This window comes from Rhinolophus sinicus, linkage group LG07 (assembly GCF_036562045.2).
Source record: "Rhinolophus sinicus isolate RSC01 linkage group LG07, ASM3656204v1, whole genome shotgun sequence".
In the NCBI taxonomy this organism is placed as follows: Eukaryota; Metazoa; Chordata; class Mammalia; order Chiroptera; family Rhinolophidae; genus Rhinolophus; species Rhinolophus sinicus.
The window spans coordinates 34,548,707-34,573,286 of NC_133757.1; the positions used below are offsets into that span (position 1 = coordinate 34,548,707).

General features: G+C 36.0%; 1 protein-coding gene across 4 annotated transcripts in view; it reads left to right on the top strand.

The window, feature by feature from the left end:
* The window catches only part of PRKG1 (protein kinase cGMP-dependent 1), a 1,130,349-nt gene that overhangs the window by 995,629 nt on the left and 110,140 nt on the right, over window positions 1-24,580 (top strand). For all 4 annotated transcript variants that reach the window (XM_019738600.2, XM_019738591.2, XM_019738608.2 and 1 more), the window contains one exon: window positions 4,027-4,092. In XM_019738600.2, coding sequence (XP_019594159.1) covers window positions 4,027-4,092 — 66 coding nt within the window. The remainder of the gene's footprint in view (window positions 1-4,026; window positions 4,093-24,580) is intronic.

A 24,580-nucleotide genomic window follows, 5' to 3' on the forward strand; every position in this document is an offset into this window, starting at 1 on the left:
AAGACTATCTTCCTCTCTCTTCTTTTTCCCCATGTCTAAACCATTATTACATGAAACCCCTACTAACTTGGCAGATGTTCTGTGGAAAAGTAGTATCATAAGAGCAATGTATGGATAGAGACAAATTCAATAACATGGAGCTATTAGAACCTCTATATTATATGAGTATGTAATATTTTATATCTGAATCCAAATGATACTTGCTTTTACCATGGTCCTTGGACCTACAAAGGATTTAAGTGTACACAGTAAGTCATAGTATTGTCAGCTTACATGAGTAATATTCTCTCATTAGAAGTTTTTATCGTCTCTCCTAAAATAAGGGATTGATATATGTCAATAACAGGTCAGATAGTATTTTTTTCTGTCACAGGAGCAGGTTCTTTGAGTACACGGGGATGGCATTTCTAGACACCTGCATACAGGTGTAATGGCCTTAAGCACCTTAATAGTAGAGATACAATGACAATGTAATGGCAACATGAACTTGGCACTGAATAAACATGATATTGAGTAATTTGCTACTGTTATGTAATATTATTATAAATCAGCATAGCAGCGTTAGGAAAGTGCTGTGGATAGGAATTCTAATAATTTGAGATTCACAGTGGTTTATTGGAATAGCTTTGCAATCGAGCACCCATAAACGTATTAATGCTGTTTTTAGTAAGAATGAAATATATTTTTATACTGGTGGGCAGAGAGACAATTATGACTACTTATTGCTCAGAAGTTATTTTGCATTAGAATTTAGAATTGTTGTCAAATTGAAATATGATAGTAGAGTGTATCAACAGTGGACTGTTGTGGAAAGAACATGGACCTTGAAGCCAGCCAGGTATGTGTTCAGATTCCAGGGCTGCAACTCAATAGCTATGTCTGACTTTGGGTAGTTTACCTAACCTCTATCCCATGTGTAAATTTGCAATAAAATACTCATCCTCTGTTATATGCATTAAATGAGATTTATGTTCATTGTTTGATATAGTTCCTGATATGTACTAGATGCTTATCAATTGGCAAATATAATCTATTGTTTAACAGATTGTTTTTTCCTCCATGCTATTCATTTCTTCTGTTTTGATCTATGTTACTCTACTACGTATAAGTACTAAGACTAATTATAGGCTACAACTTACACATTTTCCTTTTTAAAATAAAATACTTTCAATTTTATTGGCTATGTCACTCTGTTGATTTTTGATTGTTTTCCCATCTACATTTAAAAATATCTATGTATTTTCTTTTTGTTGCAAGGAAATTGCATTCATTTTTAAAAGTCTATCCAATTTAGGCCAGAGGATATGATAAAATCTTAAAATATTAAAAATTTGTGATGAAATCATTTTTTTAAATTCATATTCATAGAAAATATTATAAAAATTAGGTATTATTTTATATATATTTTGAAAGACGAGCAATTTCTAAATCAGCCATATGGAACTACGTTTTAGGGAAAGTTGAATTTAATATGATGTGTTCTATAAAGTTGTAATAAAATTTCTTTTTTTACACTAACTGCTATTTGTAGTAACATATGCTGCCATGAGCGACCTCCTGAGAAATAAGCCATTCACACAATTTATGAAAAACTTGATACGTATTACTGTCATTTCCTGTGTTGTGTCCACCTCACCGAAAATTCCCACTCAGAAGGTGATAATGAAGTTGAAAATATATTGACCATTTTTTTATGGAGCAAAAAGAAAATCCGTACTTTGTTTTTGGGTAGGAATGTTTCATAAAGACAGTGCCTTCATAAGGACACACATGGCAGGGTTGGTGATGAGAAAAATTAGAAGTAATAAACAGCAGAACACACTGCTCTCTATGTGCCGAGCATTGAGATAAACAAATCTTTGATTATCTCATTTAATACCACACAGTGAGTGGGCATTCTTATCATCCTGTTTTGACTGACGAGGAAGCTTGTAGCTTGTCTTGTAAAATCAACTGTGTGCCTCAAAGCCTGGGGCCCAAGGGCCCAGGACTGTGATGAGTGTGCTGTTTCCGCACCACACACTTACTAAGCACCTCCTCTGTGACAGCGGTTCTGAATAAAATGGAGAGCAAAAGTAGCCATGGAACCTGCCTTCATGTGGTTTAGTAGGAGGCACATAGGGTCATTAAACAAGTAACCACACAAGTAAATGCATCAATTACAAACTGTGAGAGATGGTTGAAGAGGTACTTAAGGCTATGAGAACAGATAAACAGGGAAGCTGATCAAGTTAATTCAGATGACAGCCCTGAGGAAGGGACACTTAGGCCGAGATCTAAAGGATTAGCAGGGACGAGCTAGGCAAGGAGTTGGAGAGGAACTTCTGGGCTTAGAGAAGGCATGTGAAGAAGAACTCATGACCGGAAGCAGATGAGGTGTTCAGTAATTGAAAGGAAGCCAGTTTGACTGGAAGGGAGTATGTGCAGGGAGTAACTGGGAGGATGATACTGGGAGTTGAGGAGAGTGTAATAAAAATTTTAGAATCAGATGATAATTTAGTATGATAGTTGGATTAAACATACACATCAATAGCCTTTTTTCTTTCATAATAGTAACCAGTGAGAAACAGAAATGGGAAAGGAATGTAACTCATAAGAAAAACTAATGACATAAAACAACGAAGGATACTGTTTTTAAAATGTCAAGACCTAACTGAAAAATATTAAGAAAGCGTATTTAAAGACAAAAAAAACTAGACCTGAACAGGTAGGTGGAGACGTATGGAAAATGAATATAATCAGAAAGTCCTTTTTCTGAAATCAGTTTATAAATGTAATACAACTTTACCAGAGTCCCAATGTGGGTTTCTTTCAAAGAGGAAAAATTATTTTAAAGTCTATATGAAATATGAATGCTTAAGAATATCATCAAGATATTTCCAAAACAGAATTTTAGTAAGGAGAAAGTTGCTTTGCCAAATACTAATGATGAATAGTTACTATAAAGCAATTGTAATCTGAACAGCGTGATGTAACAACAACAAAAAAATCAGTAGAAAAAAATACTGAGTTCAGAAGTATGTGTGAAAACTTAGTGTATTTTGAAAAAAATAAAAATTCACTGGGAACAGCTTTATTTTCAAGATTTCATAGCCTGTTATTAGAGACATATAATGTTCTGATGATCTTTAGAATATAATAACGCTATATTTCCTGTGTACATAACTCTGTAATGTTTTTCAAACTTATATTTATCATTAATTATATTAACTTAGACATTTTACTTTTCTAGGAAAAGAGTACATTCTAAGTATATAATGCTTTCATGACAGTGGTACCATTAAATTTTTAATAATTCAAAATGTAATGTGAATGTTACTTTACCAAATCCACCTTTGACCACTGGATAAGACAGAGATATCAGGGCAGATTTTTAAAGGTTTAAGAGGTTGATAGATATTCTTACAGTGACAAATTAGAAGCTTCTAAAGAGAGAGTATATACAAATTTCAGTCAGTGTGATTAAAATTTGCCAAATATTGTTGAAACTCTAGTGTAGATGAATAAGTATGTATTGTAAGTTGCCCAAATCTTAGCCACATTAAAAACAGAGTCTCTAAAGTAGGAAATAATTAAAACAGATCAATTGTTCTCAAGGTTATAATGACAAATTCACACCCAAAAGAATTAGATACTCAATGTCTAGAAATATATCTTCAGGCCCTTTAAAACCTTTCGTCTATGCATGTTCATTGCTGTCTTTATTATTGTCCAAGTAATTCGTTAATTCCCCAAAGAGCACAGTGAATGATGACATATAGTTTTATTTCACATGTGTAAGTGAAACTTTAAGTTTGAAGATTATAACTACCAGATTATAACTGTAGGATTCGTGTGATTCATGACAAGAATAAGGTTGTTTCTCAGGACAAAGACATTTGAAACACGAACGAAGCTTAAATCTGGAAGTGGGTGAATCAGAAGAGTATACATAATTTAGTATGTTTCCCGAATTAATCACAATGAACACCTTTCTTTGATATTAAAGATTATTTTACTTCAATGTCTCTCTGATTTTTTATGCAGGGAAGATGTGAGAACAGCAAACGTAATTGCTGCAGAAGCTGTAACCTGCCTTGTGATCGACAGAGAGTAAGTACATTGCTTTATTATGCGTATTGCACACTCATATCAGTGACATGCGTGAATTCCTGGAATTATACATCATTTTATTGAGCTGTAATATTTATTTTGAATCTTTTCATTTTAAAATGAGTTCTATATTTGATTCTCATTTTCCATTATTTTTGAAAGTGGGTGGCTCTGCCCTTCTAGCTTTGCGATCTTCAACAAGAGACTTGACCACTACCGTATTTCCCCCAAAATAAGACCTATCTGGAAAATAAGCCCTAGCATGATTTTTCAGGATGACATCCCCTGAACATAAGCCCGAATACATCTTTTGGAGCAAACCTTAGTATAAGACCCGGTCTTATTTTCAGGGAAACATGGTATGAACTTTGCCTCAGTTAGCTCATCTGTAAACTGAGTATAATGCAACATTGTAATGATATTGTGAGGATTAATGGGAACACCTGAGGAAAGAATGTGTCCAAGTGTTTTTACTCAGGAGGCACTTAACCAATGCTAGTTATTTGTGTAAATTTTTAGAATAATATCTATAATAATATATGAAATTATTAACACTACTATTATTAATATTGTGAAATGGAGTATTCCTTGGGTATGTTTGTTATGTCTTCTATTCATCCATCCCCATACTCCTATAATAGAAACATTTAAGGATGACACTTTTAAAGAAAGCATCATTTCTAGACATAGGCATATATTTTGGGCCATTAAACATTTGTTTCATGATGCCTAGCCCTATTCTTTCTCTCTGTTCTGGCTTGTTATTTTCGTTACCTGAATGCTTTATAGGTTAAACTACAAATATCAGAGTGTGGACTCTATACGACAGTGGTTAAAATGCATGTGCACTATCTGGAAGCAGTCCACCAGTTTTTTCCTCATTGCAGAGTTTATGAATAAGTTTATCAGAAAAGCCAAGTGCCCAATTCAAGGAGAACTGTAAAACACCCATTTTAGTGGAGCCCTTAGAGCTGGAATAGCTGTGAGGGTCAATGTGGAATGAAACTAAGGGGAAGGATATGATCGGCCCAAAATGATGGAGTTGAATGTTGAACTGAGGGGGTTCTGGATGGAGAGGGTTCCCACTGAGTCATGAATCGCACTTTGGGAGGCCCCTCTTTGTTGGATCTCTAGATCCAGAGCAGTGCCACAGCTTCAGAATGGCACTTCTATCCATCAACATCTCTGAAATAAATACGCTTTGTCTGGTTCCCAGAAACAATTACCCCTTCAATCATTCTTTCATTCAACTAATATTTTACTGAGGATCTACCATATACAAGGCATTGTTAGGGTCTATGAGAAGAAACAAAGGAATAGCACCGATCCTGGCTTGGGGGCTAGCTTCTAACACAGAAGATGTAACTTATACATAAATAATCATCACGCAAGGCAGAATGTAAGAAGGGTCCAGAATACACATTTATGGGAGTCTGGAAAGGGAGTGACTACTTTTGAAGAGAATCGGGTATCTTCATGAAAGAAATGGTATTATTACATGGATCTGGAAGTATAGGAGAGGCCTGTGTAAATAGAGTGAAAAGGGTAAGCAATACCCGTATGGGAACTATGAGCCATTTCAATTGGCTAGAGTGAGACTGAGTAAAAGAAGTTGGAGGAGGTGTGTGACAAAGAAGTTCACAAATGTTCTGGGGCTTGCTCACCAAGAACGCTGAATGCTGGGATAAGGGTAATTGACAATTTTATACAATGGAATAGTGTCACTGTGACACTGTATTTGGTAGCCTCATCTGAGAATGCTTTCTAAGATGAATTAGAGGGAGACGTTGGAGGCAGAATATCTTGTGAGGAGTCTATAAATCCAAGTGGTGTTTCTGAGACCATTTATAGGAGGAAACATAAGAATGAAGAGGTAAAATCAGAAAACTTAACACTTGATTGAATGTGAAGGGCAAGCAGAAAATTAGGGTTGTAGTTGGGATTAAGAAGATCTAGAAGGACTATAGAGGAGGAATCCATTTGGGAGGCACAGTGGTATGCCACTAAAAACATAAGGAATTTGACATGCGAGTTGGATACTCAAGAGCAGATGCCCTGCAGGAGATGCAAAATGTGGGATAAGAACTCTTGCTTGAGTTAACTTAAAATTAACTTAAAGTTTGCTTACCTAGAATGAATAGCTGAAGCCATGAAACTAGATGGAATTGCATGAAAATAGAGAAGAAAAAAGAACTGAGTTTAGAATTTGGGAAAATTCTTATATTAAAAAGGAAGAAGAAACAATGATAAAACTGAGACGTCAGCAATCAGAGCATTGTAGGAAACCTCAGAAACCAAAGAAGATTTCAGGAGAAGGGGATAATCAGCGGTGTGAAATGCAAGTGTGAAGCCAAAGGACATACAGGTTGAGAAAAGGGCAATAGGTTTACTAACCTGGGAGAAAAGTTTTAATAAAGTGGTGAAAATGGAATCCAGATTACATAGAGTGACTGGGAATTGAGGAAGTGAGAATGAAGGGTTCTTTCTTTCAAGAAATTTGGTTAAAGAAAGGAAGACAAGAATGAGGGAGGAAGCATGAGGAATTAGCAGGGTCTTAGAGAGTTTCTTTATGATGGGAATATGCAAGAATCCAGAAAGATGGAAATGGGGCCACAGGGGAAGAAATTGTGAACAATAAAAATTGGAGAACTTGGAGAACATACATTTCTTCCTTTCTTTCTTTTCCTTTTTTTTTTTTTTTTTTTTTTTTTGGTTTCTAAAAATAGCAAAAAAGAGGAGAGGATGAAAATGTATAGAGATGCAAATAAAAAAAAGTTATGGAGATATGGATGGCCTTAATCTTGTCGCTAAAGCATAAAGCAACAAAATCTGGTGAGGTGAAGAGTGAGACTGGCCCTGAGAGTTTGCCAGGGGATCAATGGGTAAACAAATCAGTTTATATCCCTACAGTCCTATGTAATTTATGCATTTCCATATGTGTGACATCTCTCCTGGAAGGTAGATAGTGAAAGTGAAGCCCATAGAAGTTTAATAATTTGATAAGGTTTACTGGTAAAGGGTAAAGTCCAGATGAATGTAAATTACAGAGAATCAAACGGGATGAGATTTTGTGCGTCATCCAGTGTAGCTCCTTCAGTTTAGTTAACGGAGGTCCGGAGAGATGAAAACATATCAAGTAGCACCACACAAATTCTTTTGCCTCATCCTAATTTTCTCTTTTTTTTCCAAACCTAGTCATATGCAGTACACAGTGGAGACTGCACGGGCTTTGGCAAAGAAAGCTCAATACTTGAATCTTGCCTGTACTATTTTATGACAGCATGGGCAAGTTACTTAAATTCTATTTCAGTTCCCCCATAATATTACCTAAATTATAAAATTAGTTTGAAGATCAGTTTAACATATGTAAAGGTCCATGGACAGCACAAAGTGTGCAGTAAGCTCTCAATAAATGTTCCCTTCCTCTTCTCACAAAAGGCATAGACATTTCTTGGATTTAGCCATTTTTTTTCTATAACCAGCATGCAAGATATCATATACAGAGATGTCTAGCTTTAATCATAAACATAGATAAGACATCCTGAGTCTAGGATTCAAGAAGTGCATTTCTATACTCTTAGGGGATAATGTTAGCTTTCCACCAAATATTGAATTCTCAGCTTAACAAAAAAATCAAACTGTAGCTGAAGTATCCTGTCAAAAGCCTGCTGCTGGTTCCTAATTTATTGCCAATTAGGGGAGCACCAGGGCTTTATCCCATTCAAACAGATGGCGGATATTAGCACTGTCAACAGGAGTGGCTTCTTTCCCAAATTTACAAGCAAGGTACCATGGTACATAAGCCAGTGATTATGATTTATCCCTCCATAGGGAGAGCAAAAGAACATTATTGGAGCTAATCATACATGTCAGAATTTTTTAAAATACTCATTAGCAAACTAGTAAATGATAAATAGATACATGGTTGCCTCAAAATGCATTTTCTGAGAATTGGTTTCTTGTAGCCTAATCATTATCTTAGTAACTATCTTCAGTAATTCCAAAATTTGTGAAAATAGACTAAAAAAGAATGTTAGTTAAACAGAACAATCTATTTCCATTAACAAATTTTCTGAATATATAAAAACAATTAGGTGTCTTTAGCACCCCGTTGTTTTGGAATCCATGAAAATAAATAAATGTAAAAATAAGAACATTATTGGGTTTCATAATCGGTTACAGAATGTCTACTTTATCATTTTCATCAGCAGTTGTTGATGAAATTAGAAGGTCAAGTAAGATCCTTTGTTTTTTGACCTGTTGAGATTATTGTTAAAGAGAATAGCATCACTACTAGTAAACATTAAAAGAGCTATGTATTTCCATACCAGGAAACTAAGTTCTAAGTTAGACTTGTAACTCTGTCTCAGATATGTTGTGTAACCTCCAAGATGTGGGCATACTGGCTATGAAAACTGAATTATTTTCATACTAGTTGGTAAATAGTTGCTTGAGCTCCCTGTGATTCCCTGCCACCCCTCTGCCCCCTCGGGGCCTCCCACCCAGAACACTCCAGGTCTCTCCTTGGAAGTTTTAGTAAAGTGGTGAGACTGGTACATAAAAAACAACTAGGCGTCTTTAGTGCCTCCTTGATTCAACAACTAAAAGGCAACATCTGAAAAACACCAGGACATTTCCATTCTGATTAGGAAGCAGTTTATAAGTCTAAGGCTGGTCCCCAGACCCATAAAAGCAATAGAGTAGCAAATAGGTTACCAAGAAAGATGGGACATAGAGAAAAAGTCACTGGAATTGATAAATCAAAGACTATTTCTCAATACCCAAATTGGTACCTAGGTATTGAAACTGGAATTAGAGCCAGGCTAGGAAATTTTGACATTTATTCATTAAGAAAGATAATAATGAATGCATGCTTCCTGTCTCAGGTACTTGGACTACTGAGATGAACAAGACACACATTCAATGCATGTTTGAAATCTGAGTATATACCCTGTTTCCCCGAAAATAAGACCTAGCCGACAGCCAGCTCTAATGCGTCTTTTGGAGAAAAAAGAATATAAGACCCGGTCTTATTTTACTATAATATAATTTTACTATATTATATAATTTTATATTATATAATTGTACTATAATATAATTTTACTATAATATATTTTACTATAATATAAGACCGGGTCTTATATTCATTTTTGCTCCAAAAGACTCATTAGAGCTGATTGTCCAGCTAGGTCTTATTTTCGGGGAAACATGGTAAGACTCACTCAAATAGAGACAAATCTGTGCCTGTATTAAAATGTTTTTTGTTTGTTTCTTTACCGGTGCTGGTAGCAAAAACTCGCATCTTCCTAGTCACCCTACCTTCCACATGTAGCCTCTTTCTTGTACCAACCTAGCACTGTAGCCTCACATGCGTCAGTCTCCAAAGGTCGTGCTTCTGATCCTGGACTCTATCCACATTTTCTCCCAGCCTTCTTCTTTTTTTTTTTTTTTTTTTTTTAAAGATTGGGGAAGGGGAACAGGACTTTATTGGGGAACAGTGTGTACGTCCAGGACTTTTTTCCAAGTCAAGTTGTTGTCCTTTCAATCTTAGTTGTGAAGGGTGCCGTTCAGCTTCAAGTTGTTCTTTCAGCTGTGGAGGGCGCAGCTCAGCTCCAGGTCCAGTTGCTATTGTTAGTTGCGGAGGGCACAGCCCACCATCCCTTGCGGGAGTCGAAACCGGCAACCTTGTGGTTGAGAGGGCACACTCCAACCAACTGAGCCATCCGGGAGCTCAGCGGCAGCTCAGCTCAAGGTGCCGTGTTCAATTTTAGTTGCAGGGGGCGCTGCCCACCATCCTTTGTGGGAGTCGAGGAATGGAACTGGCAACCTTGTGGTTGAGAGCCCGCACTCCAACCAACTGAGCCATCCAGGAGGCAGCTCAGCTCAAGGTGCCGTGTTCAATCTTAGTTGCAGGGGGCAGAGCCCACCATCCATTGCGGACTCGAGGAATTGAACTGGCAACTTTGTGGTTGAGAGCCCACTGGCCCATGTGGGAATCGAACCGGCAGGCTTCGGAATTAGGAGCATGGAGCTCTAACCGCCTGAGCCACTGGGCTGGCCTCCTCTCCCAGCCTTCTTGCTAATAGTGGGTTGGTGCCTTTCTCCCTTTACCTTTGCTGTGACTATTCAAACATTCAGCTCTAAGTATGAGGCAAAACAAACAAAAATACTAAATCCACACTCTGGACTGGGTAGATCAAGCAATGGACCATCCAGGCAGGAGGCTGGGAAGCCATTCATATCAGAACTCAGAATGTCAGAAGAGATGGAAACATGTGGAGAACATAGTATCCATCCAACTTCTGTCAGGCAGGGTGCTAAGGGTTTTACTGATAAGCCACTCTGGGGTGGGAGGGCGGAGGCTCATGGTGGCACATGCTCAAGGAAGATAGATGATCACTAAGATGCCCAGCAAACACAGTGGGTTGTGTTTAGTGCAGGAATTTTGCTTTCTGAGTAGGGTATGCAAATGTGAAGCCGTAACTACATGACTATGGACCATGGGTAGAAAACTTTTTTTGTGCGTAAAGGGCCAGATGGCAAATATTTTATGATTTCTGGGGGAAGTGATCTCTGCTGCACCCACTTAACTCTGCTGCTGTAGAGCAAAAGCAACCAATGACAATGCAGAAATGAATGACCTTGGTTGTGTTCCAATAAAGCTTTGCTGTTGGACACTGAAATTTGACTTTTATATTATTTGCATGTGTCAAGAAGTGTTATTTATCTTTTAAGACTTTTTTAGTCCCTCAATTTAAAAATGTAAAAATCATTCTTAGCTAATGGGCAGACAACAGGCTGAATTTGGCCAGTGAGCCCCAGTTTGCTGACCCGTGACTTAAACAACAAGTGAGTGTAGCCGCCAGCGGGCCTGTTCTGATCCTCCTCCATGCAGTGCTCAGCCTGTCTATTAAATAAAGCGAAGGCATAAAGAATACTGATCTGAGTGCCCTCCCGTGTTTGTCCCCCAGGTGCCACCTATGTACTTCCTTCCCCTCTCTGATAACCTTTCCCCCCAGTTTCCTATCCTCTTCACTTTACTCTTCTGTAGGCACTATCCATTCTCATCACTCCCCCTCCCCCTGTGCACACACCATGTTTCTTTGATTGTTTTGATCCCTGCATTTAATTCCATTCTGTATTCTCTCGGACTTTGCTTCAGGCTTTGCATTAATTTGTCTAATAGCTAATTAGAGAATAAGATGGTTCTCTGCAAGTTATTTGCATTTTGATGATATAGCCCTGAAGACTGAAAAAAACGTGACAGTCTACAAGATTTTAGAATTTTCAGATTCTAGGTGGGAGAGGGGAAGGGAAATAATTGGGATAGCAGAATCTTTCAGGAACCATTTTAGCCCCACCAACCAGGTCAGTCACATGAAGGCCCATGCATGAAACCGGTGGTATTTATCCCACCTCGGTCACCTGAGTCCTCGTCTTTATATAGCTTGCCATTTTGTGTCCACATGATAGGACTGTAGGGACTCCACATGCCACATTACCTGTAGCCGCATTGCTTAACTGATAGGGTGATAAAGTTAAAATATTTCACAGCCTGAGCCTTTCCTATAGCCTAAGTGGATTTTATTTTGGTTCATTTTCCAGAATGAAATCTAGGGTGATGTGAGGATATTGGCAAGGTGATCACAAGAAAACAAATGTGCCTCACTAAGCTTGGTGTCAGCTACAACCATTTGGGCTTTTCCTTCTTCTTCTTATTTTTTTTAATGGAGCTTTTATTGATTTTGTAAGCCTTACAAAAAAATGTGAATTAAGTGGGAGAGATAAAATCCAGAAGTTTGGAAAAAAGGAGAGACATTATGTTGGTTCAATTTAATGATGTGAGTTGAATGACAGCATGCCCTGTGCAAGCATGATCTAACTATAAAATAAGCACATTTCCACTGGAGAAGGAATATATCCAGAGATTGTATCTGTTGTGTAAAGCCATGGAAAGAGGTATGATGTTTTAAAATGGTTGACCCTTTTCCTACAAGTCCTTTAAGAAATGACATGTGATATCACTGACCAGAGGACTCTATCGGGAAAGCCCAGTCTGTTGTTTCATCCAGCCAACTAGAACGTACTGGTAACTTGTCATATGTCAGTCACTTAGAAACCTAGTATTTTGGGGGTTTAAAGGCAAATCTGTAAACATTATTTTTATTTCTGTTGTATGTGTAATTTGTAATCTATTAAATTACAACTCTATAGAGGTTCTAACAATACTCTTTGGTAACCTATTGAGTCTCTTCAAAATAAAAGAGGTCCTGTGTCATTAATGTGTTGGGGACCATTAATGGTATTTAGCACATTTTTTGTGTTAACACATTGTTAAAAATTTTTAGATGGTGACCAGATTAGTTAGAAAGTCATAGCAGATATTTAAGAAGGATAAACAGGAGGGACCTTACATACCAGGGTTTGACAACATTTTTCTGTAAAGGGTGAGATAGTAAATATTTTCAGATTTGTGACTAGTTCTTTGTTGTAAAAGCTTAACTCTGCCATTTGGTGCAAGGGTTATAGTTTTCTAGATGCTATAATAGACTAGTTTTATTTTACAGATGAGGAAATTGAGACTCAGAAGTATCAGGTGCACTCAGATCATACTGTTTAATAATAAGAATTAATCAAGATAGATAATGCATTCACATTCTTGTATTCTAATGAGTTTGTTATATCTTAGAATTGTAGAACATAATGAGACCTTGAAAACCCTCTCGTCCAAACACTTTAGTTTAGAAATGAGAAAGGCGAGTCCTGGAGGGAATATGGATTGTCCAGCCTTTTGAGTATGAAGGATGGGATTACAACAGAGAGCTCTCATGGCATCTGTTTCAGTGTTTTCCCCCCCTGAATCACAATATGATTTAAATTACCAAGATATACAACTCATGCATTTATTCATTCAACATGAGAAATCACCCCAGTATGAACAAAATACTTGGGGAGAACTGAGGATGGAGGAAGATATTCAGCCTGTAGCATCTCGGAGAGCTTGCTAAAAAAAAAAAAAAAAAAAAAAAAAAAGGAAAGTGATATGTGAGTGCAGTCTTTAAGTTTGAACAGGGATTTTACAAGTAAAGAAGGGAGGGTAAGGGCATCTCCCAGTGAGGGAAGGACATACACAAAGATAAGAAATTTGGAAAGGCCATTGTACAGTAATAAGTGGAATATGGCAAGAACAGAGGGGTTATGAGTCAAGGAACTGGACAGTTAATTAGGTGGAGTGCTGCGAGATAAGGTTAGAAAGAAATGTGGACAGATTATATAGAAATCTCCTAATGTCTCAAACTAAAAGAATAGAAATTTTTATCGACCGGGCAATGAAGAACCAACAGAGGGGTGTTGTTACTGCAGTTTGTATTTGTTTTTTGAAGAAAGAAGGTAGAAGATTGACTTCAATGGGTGAGGAACTCAAGCAGGGAGACTGTAGCCACAGCCCTGGAAATTGTTCACTAGAGTTTAAAGAATTTAAACAGTACTCCAAAGCAGATCTGGGGGAATAATTAAATGTGGGAGGTGAGAGAAAAGTCCTTCTTCCTTGGGAGACTTGGTGGATGTTATAACAGATCAAGAGTATGGGAGATAAAGCAGGTTGAGATGGAAGTAATGGGTCAATTCAGGTATGGGCTGTGTCAATTCAGGTATGTTAAGTTGGTACTGTCTAAGTGGTATTCAGATATTTCAAAAGAGAAGTCCATTGGCAGTTAAAAATACTTTTTTTCTTTTTTAAACTTTACAATCGGATGATGAATGGAAATTGATGTTGGAGTTCACAGTTAATCAGTTGTAAAATATTACAAGCAGAGCTTTGGTTTTGTTAATTACATGATTGTTTTGTTTTATACTGATGAATATATAATTCATGTTTTCCCATAAGTGCTTAAAACCTTTCTATATTTCCAATGCTTGCATTTTTTTTCCCCATTAGCTGTTTTAAAAACTGTTATTTAGAGATTCAACAGTGTCTTTGGAACTCATAAACCAGTTGCATGGATAAATAAGAGAAATTGGGAAAACTTTCAGTTTCCAAATCTGAAAACTCAATTTTACGTTTTTTAATGAAAAAGGTCACACAATGTGATATATAGATGATGTGCTACAGATTTTTACACTTGTAACCTATGTAATTTTACTAACCATTGTCACCCCCATAAATTTAATTTTAAAAAAGGTCATATTTGAAATTATCTTTAAAAATCTTCCAAGCAGTGTTTTTGGCTGTTAATTTACAGAGGGAATCATAATGCTCCATGTTTTAGAGATAATGCAGGGAGGGGAAGATACCACAATCAATTTCTGATAGAAGCTTAAGAATCAGTTTAAAAATCAATAGTGTAATCATTGTGGAAGTTGAATTGTGCTTTAGACACTCACATTGCTTTTTTGGTAGAGTTAAGTGGTTTTGCTTACTTTAAGAGGCACACTTTGCTGATGAGACTGTTATTACAGGCCTAGCTGGGTCATAAAGACGTAAGACTTTCCTTTTCTTTTCAATATGTCTAGCACTTGATACTCACTTTGTAACTCATAGCATAAACACATGAATTGGATTAGCATTAGTTACAATAACAGTGAAATCTTAGTCCCAGACTAAACTTTACTTACTAAGGAGGACCTTTCAGAATTTACTATTTTGGATGAAGTATTATGGTCATATCTGCTCCGTTACAATCATATAATTGCACTAATGAAAACAGAAACCTGAACAGCAAAGGCAAATCATGGTTGGTAGTTAGTGAGGATGATGGTGTTCTCCCAGATGAACTAGAGATTGTATAGTTTCATCTAGGTGAAAAAACTACTTGGGCTGAGTGAGAACTTTTTTTATGTTGTATTATTCTTAAAGGGTTGACTTTTTCTCTCTTCTTTGTTCCGTTTTGTTTTTACATCTTTTATATAGTCAATGTCACATGATTATAAATGTAATAACGGTTTTGAGAAAAATTGGAAAGCACAGAAAAATGTAAATATGATAATGACATTCAAAGGTAACTACTATTACCTAATACTTTAGTATATTTCGTTAAATAATAATATCACACTGTCTAGATTTTCCCTACTTTGTCCTACATACAAGGGCAGCATAAATACATACATTCATACACACATGCATGCAAACATACATATATACATACGTAGATACATAGATTCTCTTGAAGCAAACTCCATTTTAAAGATAAATGTGGCTTCTGAGAGCTGAAGTATCATATTGCAAAACATATGACTTGTAAGTAGAGGAATAAGTTTGAACATGATTCTCTATGTTTTCAAAGCCCATTACATCACATTATCTTATCACATTGGATTAGTAAGTTACAATATTAATAAAAATATCTCATGAGTATAATTTGAGTCTCTTTTTCTGCTTAATTTATTAAATGTGTTTGGAAATAGAAGCTCATTTTAATTTTGTTGTTTGTTTGTTTTTATTTTGTAAGTAATTATTTGCATATACCTATGTCCCTTTTTAGAAATATTTCCTTAAGGAGCTACTCAGTAGTGACATTACTAATTCAAGAATATGCATATTTTTATATTGTTGTCTAGAACCATTATACAGTTCACTCCCCAGTGGCAATGTATGAGAACATCTGTTTCACTGCATTCTGATCAGCTTGACTTTTTAGTTGAAACAATCTTAAAAGACATAATGGGGCAAATCAGCCCAGGGCATGAAATATGTCCCTATCCTAGAAGAGTCAGTTTGACATTTATTCTTCTTCTGTAATTGATATGTGGAGCTTAGTTATTGACAATTAAAACTTGGAAGAGGGTTCATTTTTTTTGCAATTGCTTCTTTGTCCTGGAGAAGAAAAAACATATTTAAAAGGCTTAAGAAAATTGTGAGAGTAGCAAAGAGCTCAAATAACTGGTTCTGAAATGTCAGAAGTCAATAGTAGAGACTAATAAAGTACCTGAAAAGGAAGGATAGACAGGGAAAAGAGGAAATCATCCAAGTAACGAATTGAAACATGGACCAAAAATTATGATGTGGGAAGGCCCCTATTTATAAATGATACAGAGCATTATCAATGGTGGAGAAGAAGGGAAGAGTTCAGAGAAATACATGTAAGAATTCTGAGCATCCTGGTATGATATCTTTGTTTTAATACCCCATTGCAGTTAATCCTCACATTCGTTCTATGGGAAAGGATGACATTTTTAAAAGTTCAGAAAAGGAAACTGAGGATCAGAGAGGCTCAATGGCTTTTTCTGAGCTACATAGCGGGATTAGAATTCCAGGGTTATCTGACTCCAAGACCATGATCTGCCTCTAAGTTGTTTCTTTTATACAAAAAAAAAAAAAAAAAAGTTAACTGACAAGCTGGATTCTGTTGGAACAATCTTTTTAAAAGATTAAAAAGAGAGAATGAGAAAGAAAAAACAATGCTTCTGAGGTAAGGAAGAGTGTCGATAGCCTGAATAAAGCAGTGGAAGTAGAAATAAAAAGGAGGAACAAATTTAGGAGTGATTACAAGCATAGACTTGTTGAACTTAGGTAAAAGTGAACATCATACATAAAACGAAGATGTCTAGCTTGCGAGGAAGATGGAGATGTAAATCTTGATGGAAGATGGTTAATGACATTAGGCTAAGTTGACTTTGAGGTGCTAGTGAGATATGCACAGGACACTGAGCAAAATGATGGCCGTCTGGATCTGGAAAGTTCAAGGATAGAGATATAGATTTGAAAGTCATTGGTCTGGGGACCCTAATTGAGGTTGTGAGTAAAGTATATCATAAGGGAGAGTTTAAAGAAAAGTGTAATTAATACACGATGTAAGAACTAGAGTCTCGTACAAATCAGACTACCTAGGATTAGTCCCCGATCTACCACTTAGGTTGGTGCAAATGTAATTGCAGTTGAAAAGGTTAAAAACAACTGCAAAAACTGCAGTTACTTTTGCACCAAGCTAATAGTTCTGTGGTCTCAGGCAAGTTACATAATTTCTCTGTCTTATCTCTTATTGCTTGTTTCCAACCAGGAGACATTATCAATATCTGGTGATTTTTTTTTTTTTTTTAATTGTCACAGCTGGGTTTTCTAAGGGCATCCAATGCATAGAGGTAAGGAATGCTGCTAAATCTCCTACAATGCACAGGAGAGGCCCTACAACAACGAATGATCTAATCTAAAATGTCAGTAGTGCTGAGTTTGAGAAAACCCACTGTAAATGTTTTATAAAGTAGGGATAATTCCTCTTTCCTCATAGAGTTATTGTGAAATTTCAATGAAATAATGCAGGTTAAAAAAAAAAAAAGACTGAACATATAAACAATAGATTTCTAGAAAAATAAGTCAATCAGTTGAGTGGAAAACGTGAGCAAAGGACCCAATTTTAGTAACTGCTTATCTTTAAGGGATAGCAAAGGAAGAAGTGTGGGTGACACAGGGCTGAGAAGGAGGAAGAGCTCAGAAAAGTGAAACATCAGGGAAAAAAAAGAACAGAGTAGTTTAATGCAGTGCCCTACGTTTCTAATTCATTGGCTACAACCGGAGAAGCTGGTCAGCAGGGCCATGGATCTCAGATAGGTCACTGAGGATGGGACCTAGAAAGAGATCGCTGGGATCTCTTGGCAGATTAGTGGTAACTTTGAGTGATACGAGTAAAAGGAAAATGGGAAAGAAGGCCAGGTTGCAATAGGTTAAGAATGAAATTAAAAATGAGGATAACAGGACATGCAGTTCATTCAAACTGACTATTTGGTCACAAAGAATAGTTCTGTGTTTTAGGATTGGAGAGACCATCCTGTTTATAGAATGAAAGGAAGGAAAAGTCTGAAGGGAGACAATGAAACAATGAGATGTAAGTGATGGAGCGAGAGTCTAGAGGAGAGAAATGAAAGAGTTTGTGTCAGGAGTAATTAAGAGGGTATTTGCTTCAGAAAGTAGTTGGGGTAAAAATGTGATGCTAGTGTCACTATATTTTAGGTTCAGGAAAAGAAATGGATGCCAAGAATTTAACTTTTCATGAACATCTCAAATATAACAAATAAAAATATTCTTAAATAACCCAGATATGCAAGATGCATCTTCTAAATTGTCATTAATATTTCATCATGAAACTTTCTGTTAGGAACTGAATTATGGACCCTGAATCCATATGTTGAAACCTTAAACCCTATGTGAATGTATTAGGAAATATGTTGTTTACAAGGTAATCAAGGTTAAATGAGGTCATAAGGGGTGGTCCCAAATAAAAAGGTCTGGTGTTCTTATAATAAGAGACATCGGGAAGGTGCACACACAGAGGAAAGTCTATGTGAGGATACAGTGAGAAGGGGCTGTCTGTAAGACAAGGAGAAAGACTTCGCCAGAAACCAGTCCTGCTGGCACCTTGATCTTAGATTCCCAGCCTCCAGAAGTGTGAGAAAACAGATTTCTGTTGGTTAAGCCTCTCAGTCTGTAGCATTTTGTTTATCTTGTTATGGCAGCCCTAGCTGACGAACACACTTCCTAATTGGAACATCTATAGATATGATGAAATAAAAGAAATAAGATCTTTTAAAATAAAAAGCGTTTCTCTTAAAGAATTTAATTGACCATGAAGGCAGTATGTGAGAGAGAGCAGATATTTGATACCAAATCCTAGCCCCAGCTATTAACCAGCTGGCTTCAGCTTTCCACATTGGGAGACAAAAATGATGTAATGGTTGGGATTATGAGTCAGAGTCAGGTTGTTTCTATTCAAATCCCAATGTTGACACTTACTAGCCCTGAAACATTGGGTTGCTTAATTGTTTTAGCCTCAGTTGCTTTATCTGGGAAACAGGGACAATTCATGTAAAATTGTTTGTACAATTTCTAACACATGCTAGTTATTATTTTCATGTTTTGCTTGATATTTTGTTATTTCTAGATTTTTAAGCATGTTGTGACATTAAAAATATATTTATCTCTTAGCTTCTAATTATTTTTTCTCGTAAAATCATTATTTCCCTTTCCAGTCATGTAATGTGAGCTGAAATAAAAAATCCAGTGTCAGACTGATTGTTGTAAAAATGTTAGGGATTAATTCTGTCTTTGTTTCAAAGAGGTTGAAGGCATAAATAAATAAATAGTATAATACAAAGATATTTTGAGATGGATTTCTGACCGCATCTTAGTATTTTATTTGCAATTTAGTTTTAAAAAAATCAGTGAATTACATAGTATTTCATGTCCCCATGCCGTTTTTCTTAGCCAATGTTTTCTAGAGGCAGTTTTTAAATAGTTAGTTACAAAAAAGTAGATTGCTTTAACTAAGCTCTATATAATTGATACACCTACATAAACTAAACTCTATCAGCTGTGGATTTTTATTGTTTTTAATAAATGTGGCCTATTTAGTTTTAGACAATTTTGATAAGAATTTTGTCGATTATATGGATTTCTAGATTTTGAATAATTTCTAAGAAGATAAATTTGAAAAGTATCTAATAGATTAAATATCCACTGTTATAGATTCTGCTTTGAGAATAGGAAAATCTGGGGCGGGGGTGGGGAATTGAACATTTGTTTGTATATTCTTATTGAGAAAAATGGATATCAAAATTATCTGAGAATTGAGAATCTAATGCATTATGAGGAGAGTTAAATAATTTAGTATTGATATTTTGTTTTCATTGGGGAAAGTGGATCATTTTAATGAAATTAATTAGACATATATATTAAGACATTGACTTATGTCAAAACATGGGCTTTCATGTCAAAACAATGGTATTTTGGCCCAGAAAAATCAATGGCAGAAAAAATAATGCATAATGCCTACTTTTGTTAGCATGTATTTGATATAATCAGGGTAAAGAAACTTTCTAACAGTTAAAATAATTGGCCAGCCACACAAAATCTGTCTATGGTATGGGTTGCCTGATTTAAGTATAGTTGGGAGATTTTTCCTTAAGGAAGATGAAACAGATTTGTCATATGAGGGCAATCTATACTTAGAAGCATATTTCCCTCTATAACCTAAAATGCTGAATTGTCATGAGATTTGATTCTAATTTCTTGTACTTTTAATTGAAAATGAAAGTTGTGCTACATTTTTAGATCCTTTCTTTCACTTTAATTGCAAGTGGGATTCATAGGCATAAATTCCATTATAGTCTAAAATCATTACCCTCATTTAATGTCCTATATATAATTCAATGATACATTGCTAAGTGTTTCAAATCACCTCACCCATATTTACACCAACGTATGACTTCATTAGGACCCAAAATGTAGATAAAGTGTTCGTTATAACTAAACTTTTGTCCTAAAATCTCATCATTTTTATAGGTGGACTCTTTTATATATATATATATTTTTATTAGTTTCAGGTGTACAAAACAATGTAATAGACATTTACATTCCTCAAAAAGTGATAACCCCGCAATCTACTATTCCTCTGACATCGAACATAGCTCTTACAATACCACCGACTATATTCCCTTTGCTGTACTTTACATCTTGTGAATAGAGATATAGATATATAGATATAGATAGATATAGATATATAAAGATAGATATAATTAGAGTTGACATTCAATATTATTCTACTTAACTTCAGGTGCACTGTGCAGTGGTCAGGCATCTACACAGTCTATGAAGTGATCCTCCTGATAAGTCCAGTCCAGTGGGGGAGAAAGTGGAGGGATTAGAAAGCACAAATTGGTAGTCACGATATTGCCATGGGGATATGAAATACAGTATGGGGAATATAAGCAATAATGTTGTAAAGAATATGTAGGGTGTCAGATGGGCACTAGACTTATACAGGTGGATTCTTAAAGAGGTACATTGGACTCTCAACTCATATACTTTGAATTTCAAATAAAACTTTGCTAAAAAAAACAAACAAAAAAAACTAGTTTGCCAATCTTCTCCTGGTCACACATAATAAATGAATGAGTAAATAAATGAATTGTCCACCCATCTATTCATTAATTCATTTCAAATTTCTATTATACACCAGGCTATATTCTGGTTCCTAAAGAGTTATTCATGAGTAAGACAGGCTAGGTCCCTGGTCTCATTAAACTTAATTCTAGTGTGAGAAATATGGCACATATTTAAACAAAAAAAGAAAATAGTTTTTAGCAAGTGATAAGTGCTAGGATGGGAATAAAATGGGTAAAAGTTACAGAAAATAACAGCAGTAAAGAATTGGGATAAAAGCTATTTTGCAGTAGTTGGTCAGAGAAGACCTGTTTCAAGAAGACAAACTTTCCAATGTTCTCAGCACCATTTATTAAAGAGGCTTTCTTTTCTCCATTGTATGTTTTTGGCTTCTCTGTTAAAGAGCCACATACAAAAGAATAAAACTAGACTGCTATTTCTCACCACATACAAAAAAAATAAATAAATAACTCAAAATGGATCAAAGACTTAAATAGAAGACCTGAAACAATACAATGCATAGAAGAAAACACAGGTACTAAATTATGGCCTTAGAGAGGAATTTATTAATTTGACCTCAAAAGTAAGGGAAGTAAAAGAAAAACCCAAATAAATGAGTGGGATTATATCAAACTAAAAAGCTTCTGCACAGCAAAAGAAATCATCAGTAAAACAAAGAGGCAACCAATCAAAAAGACTATATTTGCAACAAGATCTCTGATTAGGAATTAATGTCCAAGATATATAAAGAAGATACAATTCAATAACAAAAAAACAATGAAATTAAAACATGGGTAGAGGACCTGAACAGACACTTCTCTCAAGAAGACCTACAAATGGCCAACAGATAAATGAAAAGATGCTCAACTTTACTAGATATTAGGGAATATAAATCAAAACCACAATGAGATATCACCTCACACTTGTTAGAATGGCTGTTATCAACAAGACAAGTAATAACAAGTGATGGAGAGGCTGTAGAGAAAAAAGAACCCTCATACACTGCAGGTGGAGATGTAAATTGGTAGAGACACTATGGAAAACAGTATGGAGGTTCCTAAAATAATTAAGAATAGAATTACTATATGACCCAGAAATCCCTCTTCTGGGTGTCTACCCCCAAAATTGGTAAACATGTGTAAAAATATATGTAATCCTATGTTCATTGAAGCATTATTCAATGAACCAAAGCATGGATACATGTTTGTATCCATGTGTCCAATGGCCAAAACATAGATACAATGAAAGTGTCCTTGAATAGATGATTGGATAAAGGAGATGTGGTGCATATATACAATGGAATATTACTTAGCCATAAGAAAAGATGGGATACTGCCATTTGCAACAGCATGGATTAATCTTGAGATTATCATGCTAAGTGAAATAGATCAGACGGAAAATGTCAAGAACGATTTGACTTCATCCATACGTGGGATATAAAACTGAAAGCAACAAATGAAGAAGACAAACAAAAACTCAGAGATACAGACAACAGTATGGGGATAACAGAGGAAAAGGGGGTGGGGGGAAGGTAGACAAGAGTAAAGGGGATGAAATATATGGTGACAGAAGGGGATTTGACTTTCAGTGGTGAACACACAATGCAATATACAGATGAGGTATTATAGAATTGTACATTTGCAATCTATATAATTTTATTAACCGATGTCCCCACAATAAATTTAATACAATTAAATAAATAAATAAATACAATAAGACACTTGAGCTGAAACCTAAATGGCATTAAGAAAAGTCAGGTAAAGATTTAGAGAAAGAATGTTCCAGACAGAGGACAAAACCCCCAATGATGCTGCAAGATTGATGTATTTTAAAGTCAGAATGAGCATACCGTGTTTCCCTGAAAATAAAACCTAGATGGACCATCAGCTCTAATGCATCTTTTGGAGCAAAAACTCATATAAGACCCTGTATTTATTATATTATATTACATTACGTTACATTATATTATGTTATACCTAGTCTTATATTAATTTTTGCTCCAAAAGATGCATTAGAGCTGATGGTCCACCTAGATCTTATATTCAGGGAAATATGGTAGTAGGAGAAGGCAGTCATAGAGATTTGATGTGATCTGATTTATGTTTTTTTAAAAGATTACCACAATGGGGCCTGCCCGGTGGCTCAGGCAGTTAGAGCTCCATGCTCCTAACTCTGAAGGCTGCCCGTTCGATTCCCACATGGGCCAGTGGGCTCTCAACCACAAGGTTGCCAGTTCAATTCCTTGAGTCCCGCAAGGGATGGTGGGCAGTGCGCCCTGCAACTAAGATTGAACACGGCACCTTGAGCTGAGCTGCCACTGAGCTCCCGGATGTTTCAGTTGGTTGGAGCGGCATCCTCTCAACCACATGGTTGCCGGTTCAACTCCTGCAAGGGATGGTGCAACTAGCAATGGCAACTGGACCTGGAGCTGAGCTGCGCCCTCCACAACTAAGACTGAAAGGACAATAACTTGACTTGGAAAAAAAGTCCTGGAAGTACACACTGTTCCCCAATAAAGTCCTGTTCCCCTTCCCCAATAAAATATTTAAAGAAAAAAGATTACCACACTGTATACATTGATGTGATCTTATTTATAAAGGAGTGATGTGATCTGATTTATGTTTTTAAAAGATTACTGTACCTACTGTGAAAGGAAGAATGGTGATAAAGGAAAAAACAATTATAGAATTTCCAAGAAAAAAGATGGTGACTGGGACCAAAGGGGGATAGAGAAAAAGGGACTCATTTCAGATTACTGAAGGTGGAATTACAGGAGCTAGTGTTGGATTATATATGTTGTATATGGGGGTGGAAGGATGAATGGAAGAGAACACTCTAGAACAGGGGTCTGCAACCCTTCTGTAAAGGGCCAGATAGTAAATATTTTCAGCTTTACAGGCTATACTGTCTCTGTTATAACTAGTCAACTCTGTTGTTATATGTAAAAGCCATATGAACATGTGAACCATTGTGTTCCATTGAAACTTTGTTTACTAAAACAGGCATGGACCAAATTTGGTCCATACGCAGAAGTTTGCTGACCTCTGATCCAGAATAATTCCTTGAAAGAATAAGAGAGGGATTCTCTTCTGAAAAAAATCTTACCATGCAATGGTTAGCAGATGCAGTGAGATGTAAGACCCCGGCTCTTCCACATTAGTTCCACCATAAAGGATATGATGGATAAAGTAAAACCCCTGGGCCTGTTGGAGAGAAGACTTCATTATCTAGGGAAGCCCTTCCACCTCCCACATTTCCCAGCCTCTATCTGCATTAGCTGAACTAAATCAGCAGATGCCCAGATTATGTGTTTTGACTTTTCTTTACTACCCGTGTGTGGTAGAGTGCTTAGCTAAACATAGGGTACATAGGGTGATGGGTTTGGCATATTCAATGATTTTTATCTGTTATGCTGCCATGCACTCTATTCTTTGTGTAACTGTACATTTTATAAATATTTTATTATAGTTGTGTTAATAAATTAATATTTTATTATTTGTATCTATAAATTCTTTAATATCCCATTTACTCTTTTAACTTTCCATATATATATATATATATATATATATATATATATATATATATATACACACACACACACACACACACACACAATTT